General features: G+C 34.7%; 1 protein-coding gene across 3 annotated transcripts in view; it reads right to left on the reverse strand.

Annotated features, from left to right (window-relative positions):
- The window catches only part of LOC114324520 (neurexin-4), a 167,677-nt gene that overhangs the window by 98,835 nt on the left and 48,496 nt on the right, over nucleotides 1–20,346 (reverse strand). For all 3 annotated transcript variants that reach the window (XM_028272379.2, XM_028272380.2, XM_050654017.1), the window contains exons 4-10: nucleotides 18,655–18,796; nucleotides 17,147–17,350; nucleotides 14,340–14,506; nucleotides 14,111–14,287; nucleotides 13,860–14,021; nucleotides 6,442–6,739; nucleotides 1,866–2,026 (exon numbers count right to left, since the gene is read on the reverse strand). In XM_028272379.2, coding sequence (XP_028128180.1) covers nucleotides 1,866–2,026; nucleotides 6,442–6,739; nucleotides 13,860–14,021; nucleotides 14,111–14,287; nucleotides 14,340–14,506; nucleotides 17,147–17,350; nucleotides 18,655–18,796 — 1,311 coding nt within the window. The remainder of the gene's footprint in view (nucleotides 1–1,865; nucleotides 2,027–6,441; nucleotides 6,740–13,859; nucleotides 14,022–14,110; nucleotides 14,288–14,339; nucleotides 14,507–17,146; nucleotides 17,351–18,654; nucleotides 18,797–20,346) is intronic.

Genomic DNA, 20,346 nt, shown 5'->3' on the forward strand with positions numbered 1-20,346 from the left:
TAGTTAGAGCAAATGATACTGACTCTAGTCTCAAAAACATCGTCTGTGGAGTACCACAAGGTTCAGTATTGGGTCCTATACTGTTCCTTATCTTTATAAATGACATTACTAATTTAAAAATCAATGGGAAAATTTTTCTTTTTGCTGATGATACCAGTATCACTTGGAGCAACTCAACTATTGCATCTCTTCATGAAACTATAACTTCGGATCTACTGACGATAAAGACCTGGTCTGACTCTAATTTACTCTCTTTTAACGTAAATAAAACAGTAGCATTATCCTATAAAGGAGCTCTTCAACCTTTGCCACTTCGTAACAGCCAGATCAGTACCGTTGATTCTGTAAAATTTCTTGGTATTTTTTTAGAGAGCAACCTCAAATGGTCCCTTCATATCGATTCGTTAAGTAAGAAACTCGCCTCAGCTTGCTATGCAATACGATCTGTCTCAAGGGAACTCAATTTAGCATCTTCTAAAATAACATATTTTTCGTTGTTCGAGTCTCATCTTCGATATGGTCTTCCTTTTTGGGGTTCTAGTACAGCTGCTCAATTTGATGTCATTTTTAGATTGCAAAAAAGAGCAATAAGATATTTGTTTGGCCTCAGAAGATCTACACATTGCAGAAGTTACTTCAGAGATCACGAAATTTTAACACTTCCATCTTTATATATTCTAGAAACGGTTTGTTTAATTCGTAAACACCTTCATGTCTTTCCATCTAGGCCCAATCATCTTTACTCCACCAGAAATTCAATCTTTGATATTTATTTACCGATTCCATCCACTGAGTTAGTAAAGAAATCTATATTATATTCCGCAAAGAAACTGTACAATCATCTTCCGTTACAACTTAAATCTGCAACATCTTTCCCTAAGTTCCGAAAAATGACAAAAGCCTATCTATCCAAAAGACCATATTATTCATTAGAAGAATTTCTTAATGAATAACTAAGAAAATTGGGTTCCATGCGCAGTAGCATAAACTTGTCAGTTCCTTATGTTGTACCTATTTTATTTTATTTGTTGTATGTTCAATTTGCAATTTATATATGTTTTGCAATAAATTGTTTTTGTCTTGGCTTTTATATCTTATACTGTACATTGTTGACGATTTATCTAATTTTAGTAAATTGTAGTTGTTATTTGTTATTTATATTATGTTTTTCTTTTGACTGTATGTAAGCTTTGTCCATAAAATTGTAAAAATTTTCAGTGGCAATAAAGCATATTTCTATTCTATTCTATTCTATTCTATCGCGTTTAACCGGGCTCGACTCGTAGCCCGGCTGTGGTCCGTGACGTCAGACCATTAGACGGACGTTCAAGCGCCTTCTAAGAAATTTGAATTTTATAGTATTTTCAAAGCCTCGTAATAAGCGTATGGGTTAAAAATGTTTGTTTTTTTCTACATGCAAGCGTTTTAAGATCTTGTTACCCTATGTTTTTTAATATTATTTTAATATATAAAAAATTATGCAAGTTCCCTATTATTTTAGTGATCTTAGTCTCAAAGGTCATTGACACCTGACAGTAATATACTAAATATTATACAACAGATTGCATATTTGAAAATTTTTACATTACAAAATGGGATTGAAGAATATGGATATTTAAATTTTATGGACCATGATAAGGAAAGCTGAGAGTGTTATACATCGATTGATGAAATTATCCTTTAATCCATGTAGTAGTCGTTCATTTTGGTATTTTGTAATTTAGTGTTAAAAAATTTTCTTATTACCGTTTATCGAAAACAAATTACACAATCAGTATTTTCGGATAATTATCTTGATTTGCGTTAAAATTAGTTTATTCTAAGTGAAAAAAAAATGAAAGAAATTTTGTAGGTAACACACTAACCTTACAACGACAGAAAAATTCCATTGAATTTTGTTTACAAACACCTCCATGTTGACAAGGATTTGGATTGCATCTATCTGTCATACGACAGGAGTCGAACACTACTTCTTCGCCACAACAATATTCTTCCTGAGTCCAATCTGTAGGCAATTTACTGTTACCTGCAAAATTTAGAATTAAAGAAGTAAAAAAGGTGTATTCATTTTAAAATATATAATAAAGTGTACTATCAAATTTATGAATCGAAATAAAATTTAAATACAGATTCGGAAAAAGCTGAGGGTTGGTATTACAAAATTAGCAACGACATCCCCGATATTCTTGGAAACCGTCTCCGATCCAGGTTACCCCTCTACAATCTGCTCAAGCGCTGCAGCAATCCAACTTTGACTTAAATACCCGATGGAGAGAAGATTGGGAAAGTAGGACAGATCCGCATTACCATAGTCTACCGGACATCATAGGGAAACCTGGCGAATTTGAACGTCCCCGTAAGATTTGGGCAGCCCTTAATCGAATTCGAACAAACTGTGGAAGATGCGCCGACTCCCTCCACAGATGGGGTAAACTCCCCTCGCCTTCTTGTGACTGCGGCGCTGCAAGACAGACGATCAGTCACATTGTTCAGGACTGCCCACGCAGAGCATACACAGGCGACCCTATAGACTTTGTAATGGCAACCGAAGGGTCAATCGAATATATAAAAAAATTGGACATCTGTTTGTGATGCATTGTATAATGCATAAATCTAAATATATTCTGTGATATACTTAAGCCATACGCTAAATAAAAAATAAAACAAAATTAGCAAAATATCGAACAAAGAACATAACGTTTTCATTTAATAGACAAAGATCACAATCACCTTTCCCCCTAGTATTCTCTCCATATTGTAACGATAGCGTCGCCACAATAGAGTAGAGAGTTCTACCGAAGTGTTGATCGGGTAACAACTCCACTGACCCGTATCGATTTAGTAGCAGCTCTCAAACCGGGTCTTAAAGCGTTGATTTAACGCCAAACCGTCATGCCACGGCGACAAGTATTGATTAGTCACTTTTCCGTTCTTTACCAGATCCAGTATTGATCGACCCTTCCCACCTCTAACCTAGAACAAGTACTGATTGTTCTTTCTCCTTAGCGTGTGTGTATACTGTGTACAGTAAGGGTATAAACCCTTACGTTATAAAATAAAAATGTATATCTTTTACTAAGTTGCAATGCGAAGCCAAAGCTGCCTTAATTTTTTACGTATTTCAGAGAGCGCAACCAGCACTCTTGTCGACGATTTGGCCACTTTTTAGTGGCTCCTCAGAGAATGCATAGGTTGCTATCTCCGCCCTAAGTTCAAATTTTCGACCCTATTAGTACCTGCATTGCAACTGACGTGATGGTAGTAGGTGACTAGCGGCATCTGCTAAATAAAAGTCAAAGTTTTCATCCTAATAAAAATATTTTTAAAAGATATTTATTTGAAAACTTATTGGACCATTTTCCTGGTAACACCTCCGTGGGTTCTAAAAATTGCAAGCCAGATGGATGCTGAAGCGAAGAAGACAATAGGGAATTCTAAAATTTGCAATTCACGACCCCGTCTGTTCAGCGTGGTAAATTCCAACGGAAAATGGACCTATGTTACTCAAAGGAGTAATACTAATATAAAATAAAAAAAAAGTATACCATTTTTATTCAGTTTCAATGCGAAGCAAAAGCTGTCTTAATTTTTACTTAGTTCAGAGAGCGTAACCAGCACTCTTATCGACGATTTCGCCACTTTTTAGTGGCTTCTCAGATAATGCATAGGTTGCTATCTCCGCCCTAAGTTCAAATTTTCGACTCTATTAGTCCCCACCTTACATTATAATATTATCTTAAAATGTATATATTGATTTAATCATAAGTAGGTCTCTTAAGGAGGTGTTGAATCTTTAATTATAAACAACGTGAAGGTTAGTAGTGTAACTAATTGATGTAATTTGTTAGTGTAACCTTGCAGTAGAAAGCAATTCTCACGTATACCCTAATACAAAATTCGATATGAAAGAAAGATATAAAAGACGAGAATATTTTAAGAAGAGGAATATATTATTATAATTATTATTGTTCGAGATGGGTGTCTGAACGACATCACGCGAAGCAGTACCTCTTTAAATCCTACGATCATGGACGTGTATTTTTATAAATAAAAGTATAGTGTAGAGTCAGTGCTTTTCCTGAGTTCTTGAGTTGGCCCTTCCGTCCCTTAAGGACCAATATCACAACTGACTAACGCATCTTATATTCTGAAACAATTATACACTACTTAAGCTTACCATCCCATGTCGTGGGACGACATGGGAACTCTATATAAAACGACGAAAAAACTAAGCTCGCGCGGAAAAATGAATGTTGAGCATATAAAAGACAAGAACGGGAAAATGTTGAAGAATGAAAAGGAAATAGTTGAGAGATGGATCGAACATTTTAGAGAAGTATATGCCAACAGAATAATAGAACACGAAATGGAAAATGAAGAAATAAAGGAAGAACTAAGCTGCACCGAATCGGAATTCACAAAAAAAGAAGTAAGTAAAGCAATACAACAGCTGAAAAGAGGGAAAGCAGCTGGAATAGATAACATTACCACAGAACTACTGAAAGCAGATAGAGAAACATCGGAAGAAATCCTGTACGTACTAATAAACAGAATATGGCAGGAGGAGAGAATACCTGATGATTGGAAAAAAGGTATAATTGTAAAGATACCCAAGAAGGGAGATCAAACGAATTGCAACAATTGGAGAGCAATAACACTACTTTCTACAGTGAGTAAAGTCATGACAAGGATGATACTAGAAAGAATGAAAGAAACTATAGACCAGTTGTTAAGACCAAACCAAGCGGGCTTCAGGAGTAATAAAGCATGCACAGATCATATTAACACATTAAGAAACATTGTAGAACAAACAATAGAATGGCAGAGCAAAATCTATATAAATTTCATTGACTTTAGACAAGCCTTTGACCGGATTAACAGAGAAAAAATGTGGGAAATACTAAAGAGATATGGAATTCCATTAAAATATATAAGAATTATCAAAATGTTCTATGAAAACTATACGCTGTGAGCTTCGCTGGTGTCGCTCCTGGCGGATTACTAATCAACTTTCACTGGTAATTTTTAAATTTATTATTTAATTGTTATCGCTTAATATTTACAACGCAAAAAAGTAATTAAATTATAATCGATTTTTTTAAGATTTTGCTAATCATTTTGACGTTCTATTGATAAAATATGAATTTCTTACTTCGGATACTTTCACAATTATCGTATAGATGGCGGTAAGATTAATATATTAATTTATAATTAGATATTACGGAACATTAAAAAAACTTAAATTCAGTATTTAAAACGTATTGTATATTTAAGGTAAAAATATATAACACAGCTTTGACAAACTAATACTTTTTATAATTAATGTTTTTAATTTTAATTTTAAATTAATCACTTTGACATTTATGTCAAATTTCCAGTAATCGTTTACAGACTTGTCACTACTGGCGCTCGAGAATTTGTAAATATCCCTTCTACGTACGAGCTCACAGCGTATACCGCACAAATCATGCACAATGGGAAACTCACAGAACCAATCAACATAGGCAGTGGAGTCAGACAGGGGTGTATTCTATCTCCAACCATATTTTTGATCTTAATTGACTGGGTCATGAAGAAGGCAACGAAAAATAAAACAGGAATTAGATGGAATGCTTTCGGTCAGCTTGAAGATCTAGACTTTGCAGATGATATATGTCTGGTGTCCGAAAAAAGACAACATATGCAGAAAAAAACAGAAAAGGTGACAAAAGAAGCAAGAAAAATAGGACTAGAGATTAACACAAGAAAAACCAAACTTATGAAGATAAATACGGAAAGAGAAATGGGTATATTTATTGAAGGAGAAGAAGTAGAAAATGTACAGAAGTTTTGCTATCTGGGAAGCATAATTGACGCTAGCGGTGGAATAGAAGAGGAAATTAATGGAAGGATAACTAAAGCCCAAAATGCGTTCTATATACTGAAGAAAACATGGGAGTCCAATAAATTAACAACCAAAACCAAAATCAGGATATTTAATACAAATGTAAAGAGCATTTTACTATATGCAGCAGAAACTTGGAAAATAGAGAAAAAGATTATACAAAAGGTTCAAACATTTGTAAATAGATGCCTTAGACGAATATTGCAAATATATTGGCCAAATCGGATAAGTAACAAGGAACTTTGGAGAAAAACTAATCAAGAGCCGATAGCCAAAACGATAAACAGACGCAAATGGAAGTTTATTGGACACACATTAAGGAAAAATGAAGATGATATAACCAAACAAGCCCTGGATTACCAACCAACTGGAAAAAGAAAACAAGGCAGACCAATGACATCCTGGAAAAGAAATATTACCAGAGAGCTAGAAGACAATGGGTTAACATGGAAAGAAGTGAAAGCCCTGGCCAGAAACAGAGATGAATGGAGGGGGACTGTAGAGGCCCTATGTTCCAAATGGAATCAAGAGGAGTAAAGTAAAGTAAGTAAGCTTACCATCAATCCTTATAGTCCGCATGCATCCAACAAATCCTGGGAAGATAGTATTGGTATATCCTAAAGCAGCACTAACTCCACCTGCAATGAAATAGATGCCTCCCGTCACAATCTTCAACACACGCGTTGTCACCATTGGCCTATAATCGACACTGAAGATAATCTTGTTGGTTGATATCGTTAGTACAACTGTATGCCATCTTCCGTCATTGAATTGCTCTTCGTAGTTGTCAAAGATCACTTTTGGATTGTTGGGAGACACAAGCTCCACTTTTAGTTTGCCAACTTCTAAGTAGATCTATAAAAGTTGTTTAATGGAAATATTTATCACTATACTTCATCTAATTTACTAACCGTTGCACGTCATCCGCGTCATAGCCTGTGACGTCGCATGATACCAACACGAAATATTTAGGCGGTAGGTGTGTTCTTTTTTAGAATCACGTTGCCGAATACACTGGAATTATAGCCACTGGACATATTTTATTATATACGCGTAGAAATAAAAATAATAATAAATAATAAAGAAACATCTGAAGAAATGGAAATAAAGAGAGGAGTCAGGCAAGGCTGCATACTATCACCTCTATTATTTAACGCTTATTCTGAAGAGGTAATGCGAGAAACTCTGGAAGATGAAACAGTCGGCATAAGAGTAAATGGAGTCTTAGTTAACAACATCAGATATGCAGATGATACAGTAATAATAGCCGATAGTTTACAAGACCTGCAAAGACTCATGAGTAAAATAGTAAAGTGTAGTAGGGAGTACGGACTCTCTCTCAATATCAAAAAGACGAAGTTTATGAAAATTAGTAAAAACAACCATAATACTAACGAAATCTTGATAGTAGAGGGCCAGCAGATCGAAAGAGTAAAAAAGTACACTTACCTAGGAACACTTATAACAGAAAATAATGACTACACTGCAGAAATAAAAGTCAGAATCGAAAAAGCACGTTCTAATTTTATAAAAATGAAAAAGGTCCTATGTAGCAAAGATTTAACATTAGCTCTTAAAGTACGCCTAACAAAATGTTACGTCTACAGTGTTCTATACTATGGAGTGGAATCATGGACGTTAAATGTAGAGACAATGAGACGACTTAACGCCTTTGAAATGTGGACCTATAGAAAAATTATGAGGGTTTCCTGGGTAGGTAGAGTTACAAACAATGAAGTACTGAGAAGAATAGGTAAAGAAAAGGAAGTTGAACTTACAATTAAAGAAAAGAAGCTACAGTATCTCGGACATGTGATGCGGGGCGAGAAGTATGGCATCCTACGACTCATAATGCAGGGAAAGATAGATGGCAGAAGAAGCATCGGAAGAAGACGAATTTCATGGTTGAAGAACCTGAGAGAGTGGTTTGGATGCAGCTCGAAACAACTATTTAGAGCTACTGCCTCAAAAATTAAAATAGCTATGATGATTGCCAACCTCCGTAGCGGAGATGGCACCTGAAGAAGAAGAAGAAATAATATACGAAGATTTCTATTACTGTTAACCTAAAGAAATACACAATAATATGTTTCATTTAATTTGTATAAATGGATTATAAAGCGTTTTTATGAAGCACATTTACTCGAATCACACTGTAACTGTAATCGAACGAAGGTGACATTTTAGAATAAATTGGTAACATTTGTTTGACAGTTGCGGTGATGACACTTCATATTTGTTTATATTCTTTACTATAAGTATCTGTTTTATTATATTTACTGTTTTTATTATTTACTTTACTATAAAAACATCTTCTACTATAAAAATATAAATTTCACCTAATTTTATCACGACTTGGAATAATCGAGGTACCTGACAACTTTTTTAGTTGTTATTGTAGACATATACAAAGAAACCTACCGGCTTCATGCCAAGAGTTCGGAGCCGTTTTTTAATTATTAACAATGCAGTGCAAAAACGCTTGCACTGCAAATCTTAAAAGATTATAACTTAATTTTTATTCTCTATTTCTTAAGTTTTTACTTATTTACATTGAATATTAATTTGTTTTGTTGTATAATCCACGTTTACAATAATTATGTAATCTATTTGATTTAAAATGGATTTAGGATTTTTTTATACTTTGGCAACTATGTCAACTTAGATCTCTGGCGTAGATAATGACGTGCAACGGTTAGTAAATTAGACGGACTGTATGTTGACTTAAAACATTCGAAAAAAAAAAGATGCTAGTACTAAAATATACTTAGTGACATTAGAAGTATTACACCTAAAGTTGAAGCCACAGTTAGAATGCAGTGTTGGTCTTACGACCCGCAGCGATGCCGCTCATGTCGGCCCAGTGGTAGGTGCGCGGTAGTTCGGCGACAGACTGAGAAATCACCGGCCCAGATGCGCCGCCCGGACCGGCAACGTGGTCGGCCGTTCTACCGTAGGAAATACATTGATCTATGCTAGATTCTACCTGCACTGCATACTAACTGTGACTTTTATTATAGAAAGAATAATTTCTTGAACTAATTTTTTGGAAACAGAATACTATATTTGAAGCATGCTATGATAACAATATCAATATTTTATCTTTTATAGTCCAGAAAGCCACTGCGCATCCGCTAGGAAAAATATTCGAATTCGGATTTTTTGCACAATCTTACTCAAAAAGGACTCCTTTTAACAAATTTGCATGTTGCCAGGACCAAAAGGTGGTCAAAAATTTTTTAAACGTTTTTTTTTTTGTTTTTTCCTAAAATTATTTTTTTTTTGCATGGAAAAAAGTTTTTTTTTAGGTTTTTTGGATCATTCCAAAGAGAAAAGGTCTTTATTGACTTTTCTCTAAAAATGATAGTTTTTGACATATAAGCGATTAAAAATTGAAAAATTGCGAAATCGGCCATTTTTAACCCTCAAAAACTATGTGTAAAACTGAAAATTTGAATGTTGCCATGGTAGGTAGATATTCTTTAAACATCGATTGATGAAATCCCGAAGAGTTTTTTGCAATACAATATTCAAAACTCCTTTGTTTTTTAATTGCTAATCAAGCGTGTGCGACACTATTTTCCACCGACAGTATGGTGCAAATGAAAGGAATAAATTCGTTATTTCGTAAACCGGCGGCTTTAAGGAAAAGTCCCGAAACAGGTCGATTTTTATTTTTAAGTTATGATATTGTGGCATATATGGTATACTAGTGACGTCATCCGTCTGGGCGTGATGACGTAATCGATGATTTTTTTAAATGAAAATAGGGGTCCTGTGGTAGCTCATTTGAAAGGTTCTTCAATTCTCTATTCAGTAATGTAAACATTTACATAATTATTTATACAGGGTGTCCTTCTACTTCTTTTTTTGTCAAATAATTTAATTTAATAAAAATTGTTTGGACACCCTGTATAAATAATTATGTAAATGTTTATATTACTGAATAGAGAATTGAAGAACCTTTGAAATGAGCTAGCACACGACCCCTGTCCTCATTTAAAAAAATCATCGATTACGTCATCACGTCCAGATGGATGACGTCACTAGTATACCATATATGCCACAATATCATAACTTAAAAATAAAAATCGACCTGTTTCGGGATTTTTCCTTAAAGTCGCCGGTTTACGAAATAACGAATTTATTCCTTTCATTTGCACCATACTGTCGGTGGAAAATAGTGTCGAGCACGCTTGATTAGCAATTAAAAAACGAAGGAGTTTTGAATATTGTATTGCAAAAAACTCTTCAGGATTTCATCAATCGATGTTTAAAGAATATCTACCTACCTTGGCAACATTCAAATTTTCAGTTTTTCGCATAGTTTTTGAGGGTTAAAAATGGCCGATTTCGCAATTTTTCAATTTTTAATCGCTTATATGTCAAAAACTATCATTTTTAGAGAAAAGTCACTAAAGACCTTTTCTGTTTGGAATGATCCAAAAAACCTAAAAAAACTTTTTTCCATGCAAAAAAAATAATTTTAGGAAAAAAACAAAAAAAACGTTTAAAAAATTTTTGACCACTTTTTGGTCCTGGCAACATGCAAATTTGTTAAAAGGAGTCCTTTTTAAGTAAGATTGTGCAAAAAATCCGAATTAGAATATTTTTCCTAGCGGATGCGCAGTGGCTTTCTGGACTATTATACTTTTTGTAAAAATAAAGTTTTTGACCACTATGTTAGCGACTTTTACAGGGGTAGAATTGTTTCCCATAGACATATGGATTTGTCGTATCGCGCAATTGGCCGCAGCTTCGTGTTAATTGTACGGAAATGAAGATTATGCGTGTGTGGACAAACGAAGGTAGAGGAACACGAAGAAGACCAACTGGTTAACCGAGGCATACCACAGTGCGTCAAGATAGGCGCTTTAGACAACTGGCTCTGTGAGAACGTTTAGCTACTACGCGTCAAATCGCTGACCAACTGTTTGGAATAGTAGACAGACCTGTTACTATGCGTACACTATATCGTTGCATTCGAACCTTTGGGGTGGTTTCATTCCACCCACGACTAGTTCTTCCTTTGACTTTGAACCACTGTCATAAACGCTTGAATTGGTACACAGAACGACAGCATTGACACAGAAGATAAACTGAAAGAGTGGGAAAACTATATTAAAATTCTTTTTCATGACATACGAGAAGAACCAATATTGGACAATAACAACGAAGGGCCAAATCAGATCTTTGCGATTGCAATGGATATGTTGACGATATTAATCATTGGTTGTTTGGATGCAAACATAATGATGTTGCAATTAAGTTTTTGATGCACAATCTGGTTCAAGAAGAAATACCTTTCCCACAAAATAATGCTTCTCTTTTATATTTGTCTCGTAGAAATTCTAAAATTAAACAAATCATCTGGGAGTTTTTAAAAAGGACTAAGAGGAAAATTTAACTTGCACTGAATGAGTCCGGTTGAATGTGTTTAGCAATAATTATTGTTTTTTATGTTTATCCTTATTATGTAATATTGTCTCCCTGTGAAAGTTCATTAAGTAGATTTTGCAGGGAGGTAATAAGAATAGAATTGTATAAAAGTTTATATTGAAAAAATTAAAAATAAAAAAATATACAAAAAAAATGTATAAAAAAAATTAAATCTTATTAAAAAAAATAAATAAATAAAAAAAAAGTATAATAAATTATAAAAAAATAAAAAAGAGAAAAAAAAAAATTAAAAACACAAAGAGGGTGTAAACCTCCGCGGGGTTGATCCGGGTTAAAGCCTTATCGCTGTGTAAAAAAACATATATTTATTAGTATTTAGTATTAGTATTTAGTATTAGCATGTAGTTTTTTTTTTTGTCGATTTAATTATTTGTAAATTAATTTAAGTTGGTTAGGGCCATGAATGAGGAGTATACCTACTGGTCAATTAAATGTTTCCACTTCTACATATGTATGTATGTATGTGCGTGCATAAGTATTATATGTGCGCACATGTACCTAATGTATTATGTAATGCAATGTATTATATTTGGAATATTGTAGCAAACAGTAATTTATTATTTATCGTGGCTGAATGGATCAAGTAATCCAAAGCCAATAAGGAAGAAAAAAAAAACAACGAAGGGCCAGCAATTCTGAAATCCGAAATTATAAATGCAATTAACCAACTCAAAACAAATAAAAGCCCAGGTCCAGATGGAATATACACAGAAACGTTGAAACTAATCAGTGAAGAAAATATGGAAATATTTGTCCTTTTATTCAATCGCATTTATAATACAGGTAAAATACCCCAACACTGGCTAGAGTCAATATTCATCCCACTACCAAAAAAGCCAAACCCACAACACTGCAATGAGTTCCGTCTGATAAGCCTTATGAGTCATGCAGTAAAAGTCCTGTTAAAAGTAGTACATAATCGTATCTATAGAAAGTGCGAAACAATCATCGGAGAAGATCAGTTTGGATTCAGAGCCGGCATGGGAACGAGAGAAGCCCTCTTCAATTTACTAGTTCTCACGCAAAAATGCTACGACCAACAGAAAGATATATTTATATGCTTTATAGACTTCGAAAAAGCATTTGATAGAGTAAGACACGACCTACTATTAGAACGTTTGCAAGAAGTCGGTTTAGAGGGAAAAGACATAAATTTACTGAAGAACTTGTACTGGAACCAAAACGCCAGAGTTAGGATCGAGGGTTCCACATCCGCAGAAGTATAAATTAGGAGGGGAGTTAGACAGGGATGTGTTCTGTCGCCTCTGCTGTTTAATCTTTACTCCGAGTTTCTATTTAAAGAGGCATTGGAGGACTCCAAGAATGGAGTCAAGGTGAATGGCGTAAATATCAACAGCATCAGATACGCCGATGCTACGGTGTTGATTGCGGATTCCGACCTGGGTCTACAACGACTTATCGACAAGACCAACTCGACCTGTGAGCAGTTTGGTATGAAAATAAACATTACCAAAGTGATGTCAATTCGAAAAAACCAAAACGTACTTCAACCTTGCACAATAAATGCAAGCAGCTTAAATCCTGATCTAGAAATAAGATCGAGAATAGAACAGGCCAGAAAATCTTTCGAAAAAAACAAAAAACTGCTTTGTGATTCTCGAATAAACCTCGAAATTCGACTACGTTTATCCAAATGCTACGTCTGGTCGACTCTTCTCTATGCAGTTGAGACATGGACCCTTAAAACATCAACCATAAATAAGTTAGAGTGAAAGTCAGAAAAACATCATACAAGGGCCACATACTGAGAAATAATAAGTACCAATATGCTCAACTTATAGTGAAAGGAAAGATCAAGGGGCAAGAGAGGACTAGGAAGGAAAAGACTATTGTGGCTAAGAAATATCCTACAATGGGCAGGGCTAAATTTTGAACAGCTAATAAGAACAGCTGAAGACAGAGAAGAGTTTGTAATTGTAGTAGCCAACCTCCATTGAGGAGAGGGCACTTTAAGAAGAAGTACGACAGCTGCGCGTTATGTTGATGACATATTTACAAACCACTTTACTGCCTTATATAGACGGCCGTCGACACGTCCTTTTTCAGTAAGACAACGCGCGTCTCCATATTGCTCGTCAAACTACAGCCTTTCTCTAAGAAGCTGGCGTTAATGCTTTACCATGGCCACTTCGTTCACCGAATTTAAATCATATCGAGCATTTGTGGGATATGCTGAGAAGGAGACTGTCCACTTTCCAACACCCTCCACAGATGTTGGCATAGTTAATCCATGAAATTCATGTTGATTGGAACGAGGTGCAACAAGCAGGCATCGATTATCTCATTTTATCAATGCCTAGGAGTGTATTCAACTAGGGGGTCGCCAAACACATTATTATTTTTTATAACATGTTAATAAAAATTCTTGTCAACCTTATCGTTTCATTCTTGTTGTAAATCTACTATGCTGCCAAAACATTAAGTTCAAGAAATTATTCCTTCTGGGTGAACACTTCTACTGTCACTGAGTATATTTTTATTGTCTTATACTCACAGCAACATAACCGCTAGTTGAAAATGCGTGATAAAGCATAAGTCCGTTATCTTCGTAAGTTCTAAAGGCGAAAGAGGAATTCATGTTGGCCATTCCTTCATATCCCTTCAACTTGGCAAAGGAATGCTGAGTCTTAAAAGTAACTGGAACAATTTGTGGTTCCTAAAAATATAAATATAATAAAAATACAAAAAAAAATATTATGTATATTCGTATATTGCAGCAGGGAATGTACAAAATGGAATACATACCGGGCAGTTATAAAGAACGTTGAATTTTTCAAATTTGAAACTCTCTCCGTAACTGTAAGCAGCTTTCACTTCTTTAAAAAGATTCGTTGAATTAAGGTACATATTTTCCATGCATCCCGTAAAGTTCTGCACAACAACCAATCCTTCTTGGACATTAGGAACACCTCCTACATAAAACTACAACAAAAAAGATACAGAAAACCGTCTTTGTTGCCATAAATATACTTACTCCTCTATTTAAATTTAGTCTCTGAAATTCTCCTTTAATTTTTTCAGTCACAACCACTCTATCTACAGAGAATAAAATATCCCTTCTATTTCTCGATATCACAACGTCGTGCCAGATATTGTCGTCCAATAAACTTCCCACAGAAAGGCTTGTAACGATACCAGAACCTTAAAAAAATAGACATTTTTATAGATTTTATTAAAAAATAATTGTCTGTAAATCCCTAAAAATGTTAAGTTGCGAGAGTAGGTGAATAAGTCTTTGACTTTTTGAATGAAACAGGTTTCCATATAAAAAGTTTTTTTAACATAGTCTCCTTTGAGTTCTATACTTCATTTCTTCAAGTTTGGGAACAAGAAATAGGCACTCGGGGCTAAATCTGGAGAACAGAACGGATGAGTCAGCAAGTCGTGGCCTAAATCATGGATTTTTGTCATGGAAACTGCACGTGAGCACCCTTGCATTGTCCTGAACTTTGCTCTTGGCCAAATGAGGTCGCTTTTTTTCAATTCCTCATCGAATCGACCAAATAACTTAGAATAATATTCGCCACTGATTGTTTTCCCCTTTTAAAAGTAATCAATGTATGTAGATTATACCGCGTGTAGCTCAAAAAAACTGTTGCCACGACTTTATTGGATGACAAACCCACCTTTGCCTTGAGAAACACACTGCTTTGATTTCTGTTTGGTCTCCCCTGTGTTGTAGTAGATCCACGTATCGTCCACGGTTATGAAACGGCGCAAAACTGGTCCATATTGCGTCTGAACAACGCCAAAACAGTCCTGCGAAATTGTCATATGGTTGGGTTTGTCGTCGATTGTGACCAAATGCGGCACCCATCTTGCAGAAAGCTTTTTCATACCCAAGTGATCATTCAAAATTGAAACCACTGAGCCATTTGATATGCCTATGGCTTCCACAATCTCTCACTTTCAATCTCCGATCGGGTAAAACGATATCGTGAATTTTTTCAATTGTTTTTCAGATGTAGAGACCTCAACTGGGCGTCCAGAACTTTCGGCATCCTCCATGCTTGTACGGCCACATCGAAATTCAGTAAACCACTTCAGTACCATGGAAATGGATGGTACAGTGTTCCCATAATATTTATCAAGCTTTGTCTTGGTCTGAGAGATGGTTTTTCCTCAAAAAATAATGCTGAATGATCACACGAAATTCACTTTTTCCAGTTTCTTGTCAAAACACGCGGTAGTCTGCTATCTTACTTACTTACTTAGTCCTAAGTCTTTCTACTTTTAGGTGTAATGTTGGTGCAGTTGAGTTTGGCATTGTAGTCTCCATGCTTTCCGATCTTCTGTTAGGTTTCTTGCACTTTCCAATATCAATTCTTTCTTGTCGACTTCTTTTCTGATTTCATCTACCCACGTAACTCTTGGTCTTCCTCTTTTGTCTTTCCCCTGCGCTCTCGTTTTGTTAGTCTCTCGTTCGACATTCTACACACGTAGCCGAACCAACTAACTTGTCCCTTTACTATTTTTTCATTGATTGGTTCTAGTTTTAGTGGTGTCTGATTGGTTCGTTTCGTATTTTGTCTGTCTCTTTCTGTTTGCTATTTTACTCAGGAACCTCATTTCCATAACGTTGACTCTGGATTTTTGTCTCTCCGTCAATGTCCATGTCTCGCAGCTATACATGATTGTTGTTCTAACTATTGATCTAACGACTGCCGTTTTTATTTTCTCAGGTATCTCTTTTTTACCCAAAAATGTTGTTTTCATAGTGCTTCCTGTTCGTCCCATTCTCTCGTTTATTTCCATGCCTTGTTTACTATTCGATTCAATTATTACTCCTAGGTATTGAAAACATTCCACTTGCTCTAGTTGTTTCCCGTCTAATTCTATTGCGTGTGTCTTCCTCGTGTTTGAAATTATCATTGTTTTTGTTTTCTCCGTATTAATTTTCATATTTGTTTGATAGTTCTTCTTCTAGGATTTCAAGATTGTTCTGTAAGTCTTCTCTATTTTCTGCTATCAATGCCATGTCGCCTGCAAATAGTAGCTCCGATAGTTGAGTCTGTTTCAATTGCCAGTACCCCAATGTTAGTTTTCTCATTCTTCTCTTGGCTTTTTTATTGCTTCATCCAGTACCACTGAGAATAGCCGTGGACTCAACACACATCCCTGTTTGACGCCTTGACAATTAATTATCTGGATTCCTCGTTATTGGTTATTACTGTATTTGTATTATTTTTGTACTTATCCTTTATTACTTCTACTATGTGCCTGTCGACTCCCCTTTCTTTTAGTGTCTTCCATACGTCCTTTCTTCGGACTCTGTCAAACGCCTTTTTCAGGTCGATAAAGCATGTATGTATCTCTCTCTTCTTATTGATTACCTTCTCACTTACTTGTCTTATTGGGAATATTAGGTCTTGCGTGCTTCTGTCCTTCCTGAATCGACACTATGTATCTTCCATAGTTGTTTCTATTTGGGTTTATATTCTTGTCTCTATTATTCTTACGAATACCTTCCCAGAGATACTTGATATGGTGATACCTCTGTAATTATTGCAATTTCTCTTCTCTCCCTTTTTGTGTATTGTCTGCTATCAACGGCTGTCAAACACAAATTAAATGACGCCGCTTATTTAAATTTAGACCGGAGACAAGTGAGAGTTGTCTGTTGACAGGAGCAGTGTTGCCATTTCAATTAAGAGGCGGAGAATTCAAAAGTCAGGGACTTTTGACCCGCTCTCGTAATATAATAGTACCTAAATAGATAACAGTTCATTTACAGATGACATTATGAATTTCATTACAATAAATGAGTAAAAAATCAATTACCTAAATCGATATTCAACAACATCCTATTATCCCTAATTTGTAAAGCTATATAGTCTCCTTGAGTACCCCTACTGTATAAGAGAATTCCATTTGGTGAGGTAGTTTTGAATCTGAATTTTATGCTTTCTTTTAGGGCGGATACCTGTTCTCTATATAAATCATATTTCAATAACGAACTGCCATTGAAGAACATGTTGTCAGCCTCTGAAAAGAAAAATAATTCGTAATCGTATAAAATATGTTACATTACTTAAATATACTTAAATATACTAGCCCAAGATAGTGAAGAGACGCGAGGTCTTGGTGCGCAGTTGAAAAAAAAGTGAAGAAAGTTTGCCGGTTACTTTTGTGCAATGTAACTTTGCAAGTTTGTAAAAAACCTGCATGAAAACAGCAGTCCTAGAAGCTCTTGGAGAAGAGGGCCAAAAATACACCCACCAAAATACGAAACTAAACGAAGACACACAAGTGCATAAAACAGAAGAAAGAACTATGAGGGCGAAGAAAGAACTATGAAGAAAAAACACTAAAAACTATGAGGACACGGAACTATACAGGTAAAAAAAAAGAAAGAGCTAAAAAGAAAAGTGGTAATGGGAAGACCATAAAGGAGAAATTAGAAATACATATAAAGGAGAAAAACGGAGAAGACCAGGCAGGTTTCACAGCGGGGAAAGCATGCTTAGACTGGCTTTTGCAGATCTTAAGAAGGCCTATAACTCAACACCTAGAACTAAGCCATGGGAAGCAATGGAAGACATCGAAGTTCTACGAATATTAATAAAAGCAGTAAAAGCACTCTACAAGAATAACAAAGTCGCTATTAAAATGTCCAATATCATATACAGTCCATTTAAGACGACGAAGGGACTACTACAGAGCTGTTCCAGATCCCCGACCTTGTTCAAAATATTTATGAAAAAAAAAACCTGATACCATGGAAAAGAAAGTGCCAAGGGATGGGCACACCAATAAGAAACGAATATCTATAGGTATACCCTAAGTTCTGCTGACGACCAAATAGTGATCGCACAAGACGAAAATGGCCTTAGTTTTATGACGAGAAAACTTGAACAGGAACATACAAAGAATAAGATGGAAATAAGTCTAAAGAAAACTGAATACCTAACAACGGAGAATACAGAAATAAACGAGGGTAAACAAATCAAAACAACAGACAAGTACAAGTATTTAAATTTCATAATATCAAATAAAAGAACAACTTTCCACCATCTTTTGAGAAAAATGCGAACTATTATTACCATAAAAAAATTAAAATGGCTTAAAATTCAAATAAAACTCAATGCATCCATGTAAAAGCTGTCGAATATTGCATGGTCATAGAGTTCTGAGCTATTCTGAAAATTTCAGATCTCTAGCTAGTCGGGAAGTATGTTTAAAATCGATTATAAGATATTTTTGCGGGCAAAGTGACAAAGAGACAGATAAAGAACAGGCGAAGTATATAAAAACGTGGTAAAATAATAAAAAATTAACAGTTTACTTACCATATTCACAGCCAAACAATTCGACCCTGAGAGATATACGATCTCGCCATCGCGTAGGGTTTATTCTAATCCATTGGGCAATGATTGGCACTTCAAATTCATTTTTATGAATAGTGTCACCGTCTACATTGCCAGGAAACATCTAAAAACAAATTCTAGTGTTCGCAATGAATAACATACTAAATGTAATTAAAGAACGCCCATAAAGAATGTTCTAAAGTATGAAAATTTTAATTAAAATCCTTTATAAAAGGTATATCTACATTAAAAAGGCCCTTTTGGGCTATATCACAGAACGTTTTCAAAATTAAAATTTCATCATCAATGCTGCTTACATTTTTATAATATAATGTAACTTTATCACAACTTTTCAAAATATTCAAAGGGTACCTGTAAGCAGCACTGATGATGAAATTTTTATTTCGAAAACTTTTTCTGCTGTAGCCCCAAAGGGCTTTTTTTAATATAAATATAACTTTCATAAAGGATTTTCATTAATTTTTTTTAATTAATGGTATACAGCCGATTACAGGAAATTATTTTTCCTTGTGGATAAACTATTGTTATTACTGTTTAAAAAATCGTTAAAACCCAACATTGGGCGAATGGATTCTTATTGTAATAAATATTTTTAAAGGAGAAAATTTATTTGTAATTTATTTACTAAATTCTTGGGCAATATAAGAAATTCTATTGATTTTTCTTAATAAATTTGTCTTGACAATATCTTTAACAAATAAAATTTGTCCACAAATACAAGATTCTGAGTATCTATTCTGCTTCCTAAATAGTAGACATGACGCCGCCCATTTCTATTCTGAATAAACTGCATCGGAAAGTGTCTACTGTCTGCAACATGCTGCACCACGGTTTATATCGGAAAAATCAAGTCTGCATAAGTTTTTTCTCAGATTCACCCTCTGAAAACAGACTGGCCCAATATGAATTAGTCCCGCTGTGTTTCCGCATCACGAAAATCGATAGAAAGATCGGAAAAAATAATGTTTACATATTCATTTATGTTTCTTGGTATACGGTGTATTATAGTATTCGCGGTGTGCAAGTACTTGGAAGGGAAACGAGAAACGACCGTGCGCAAGTTGCGGAGAAATACTGCAACTATCTTAAATAATTCATATTGTCAATTAAAATTGTCAAATTGACGTATATTTCATACCTTCTGTCATTGAAACAGAAAAATTATATATTGCTCCACAATATTGATATAATATGCAATTATTATATAAAGGTAAATTTAATTAATTGTATTTTGCTTGCAGTACTGCATTTTAATAACTAATTTTATTTACTACATACAATTGTTTACGTTTTCATAACATAACCTGAATCTTATTTTTTCTTATTATTTTTTTGGACTATGGCCTTGACAATTATCCAGTAACCAGGACTAATATAATTGGCCAATATAATTAAAAGTGCGAATAAAAGTACAGAGCGTAGAAATAGGGGTCGCTTTGCCGAACTTGCACAGTCCCAATATATTTTAATTTCTTTTTAATTAGTAGACTCAGCCTACAGTTTTTATCTTATACAGGGTGTCCCGGAAAATAGTGCGTTCCTTAAAGGTATAGGTAGATGGCACCATGTACAACAAAAAACTCTTATAACATTTTTTTCTAAATGAAACCGTTTGACCAAAAAATTAAAATACATATTGGTATGCAAATTAAA

Source organism: Diabrotica virgifera, chromosome 6 (genome assembly GCF_917563875.1).
Source record: "Diabrotica virgifera virgifera chromosome 6, PGI_DIABVI_V3a".
Taxonomy (NCBI): domain Eukaryota; kingdom Metazoa; phylum Arthropoda; class Insecta; order Coleoptera; family Chrysomelidae; genus Diabrotica; species Diabrotica virgifera.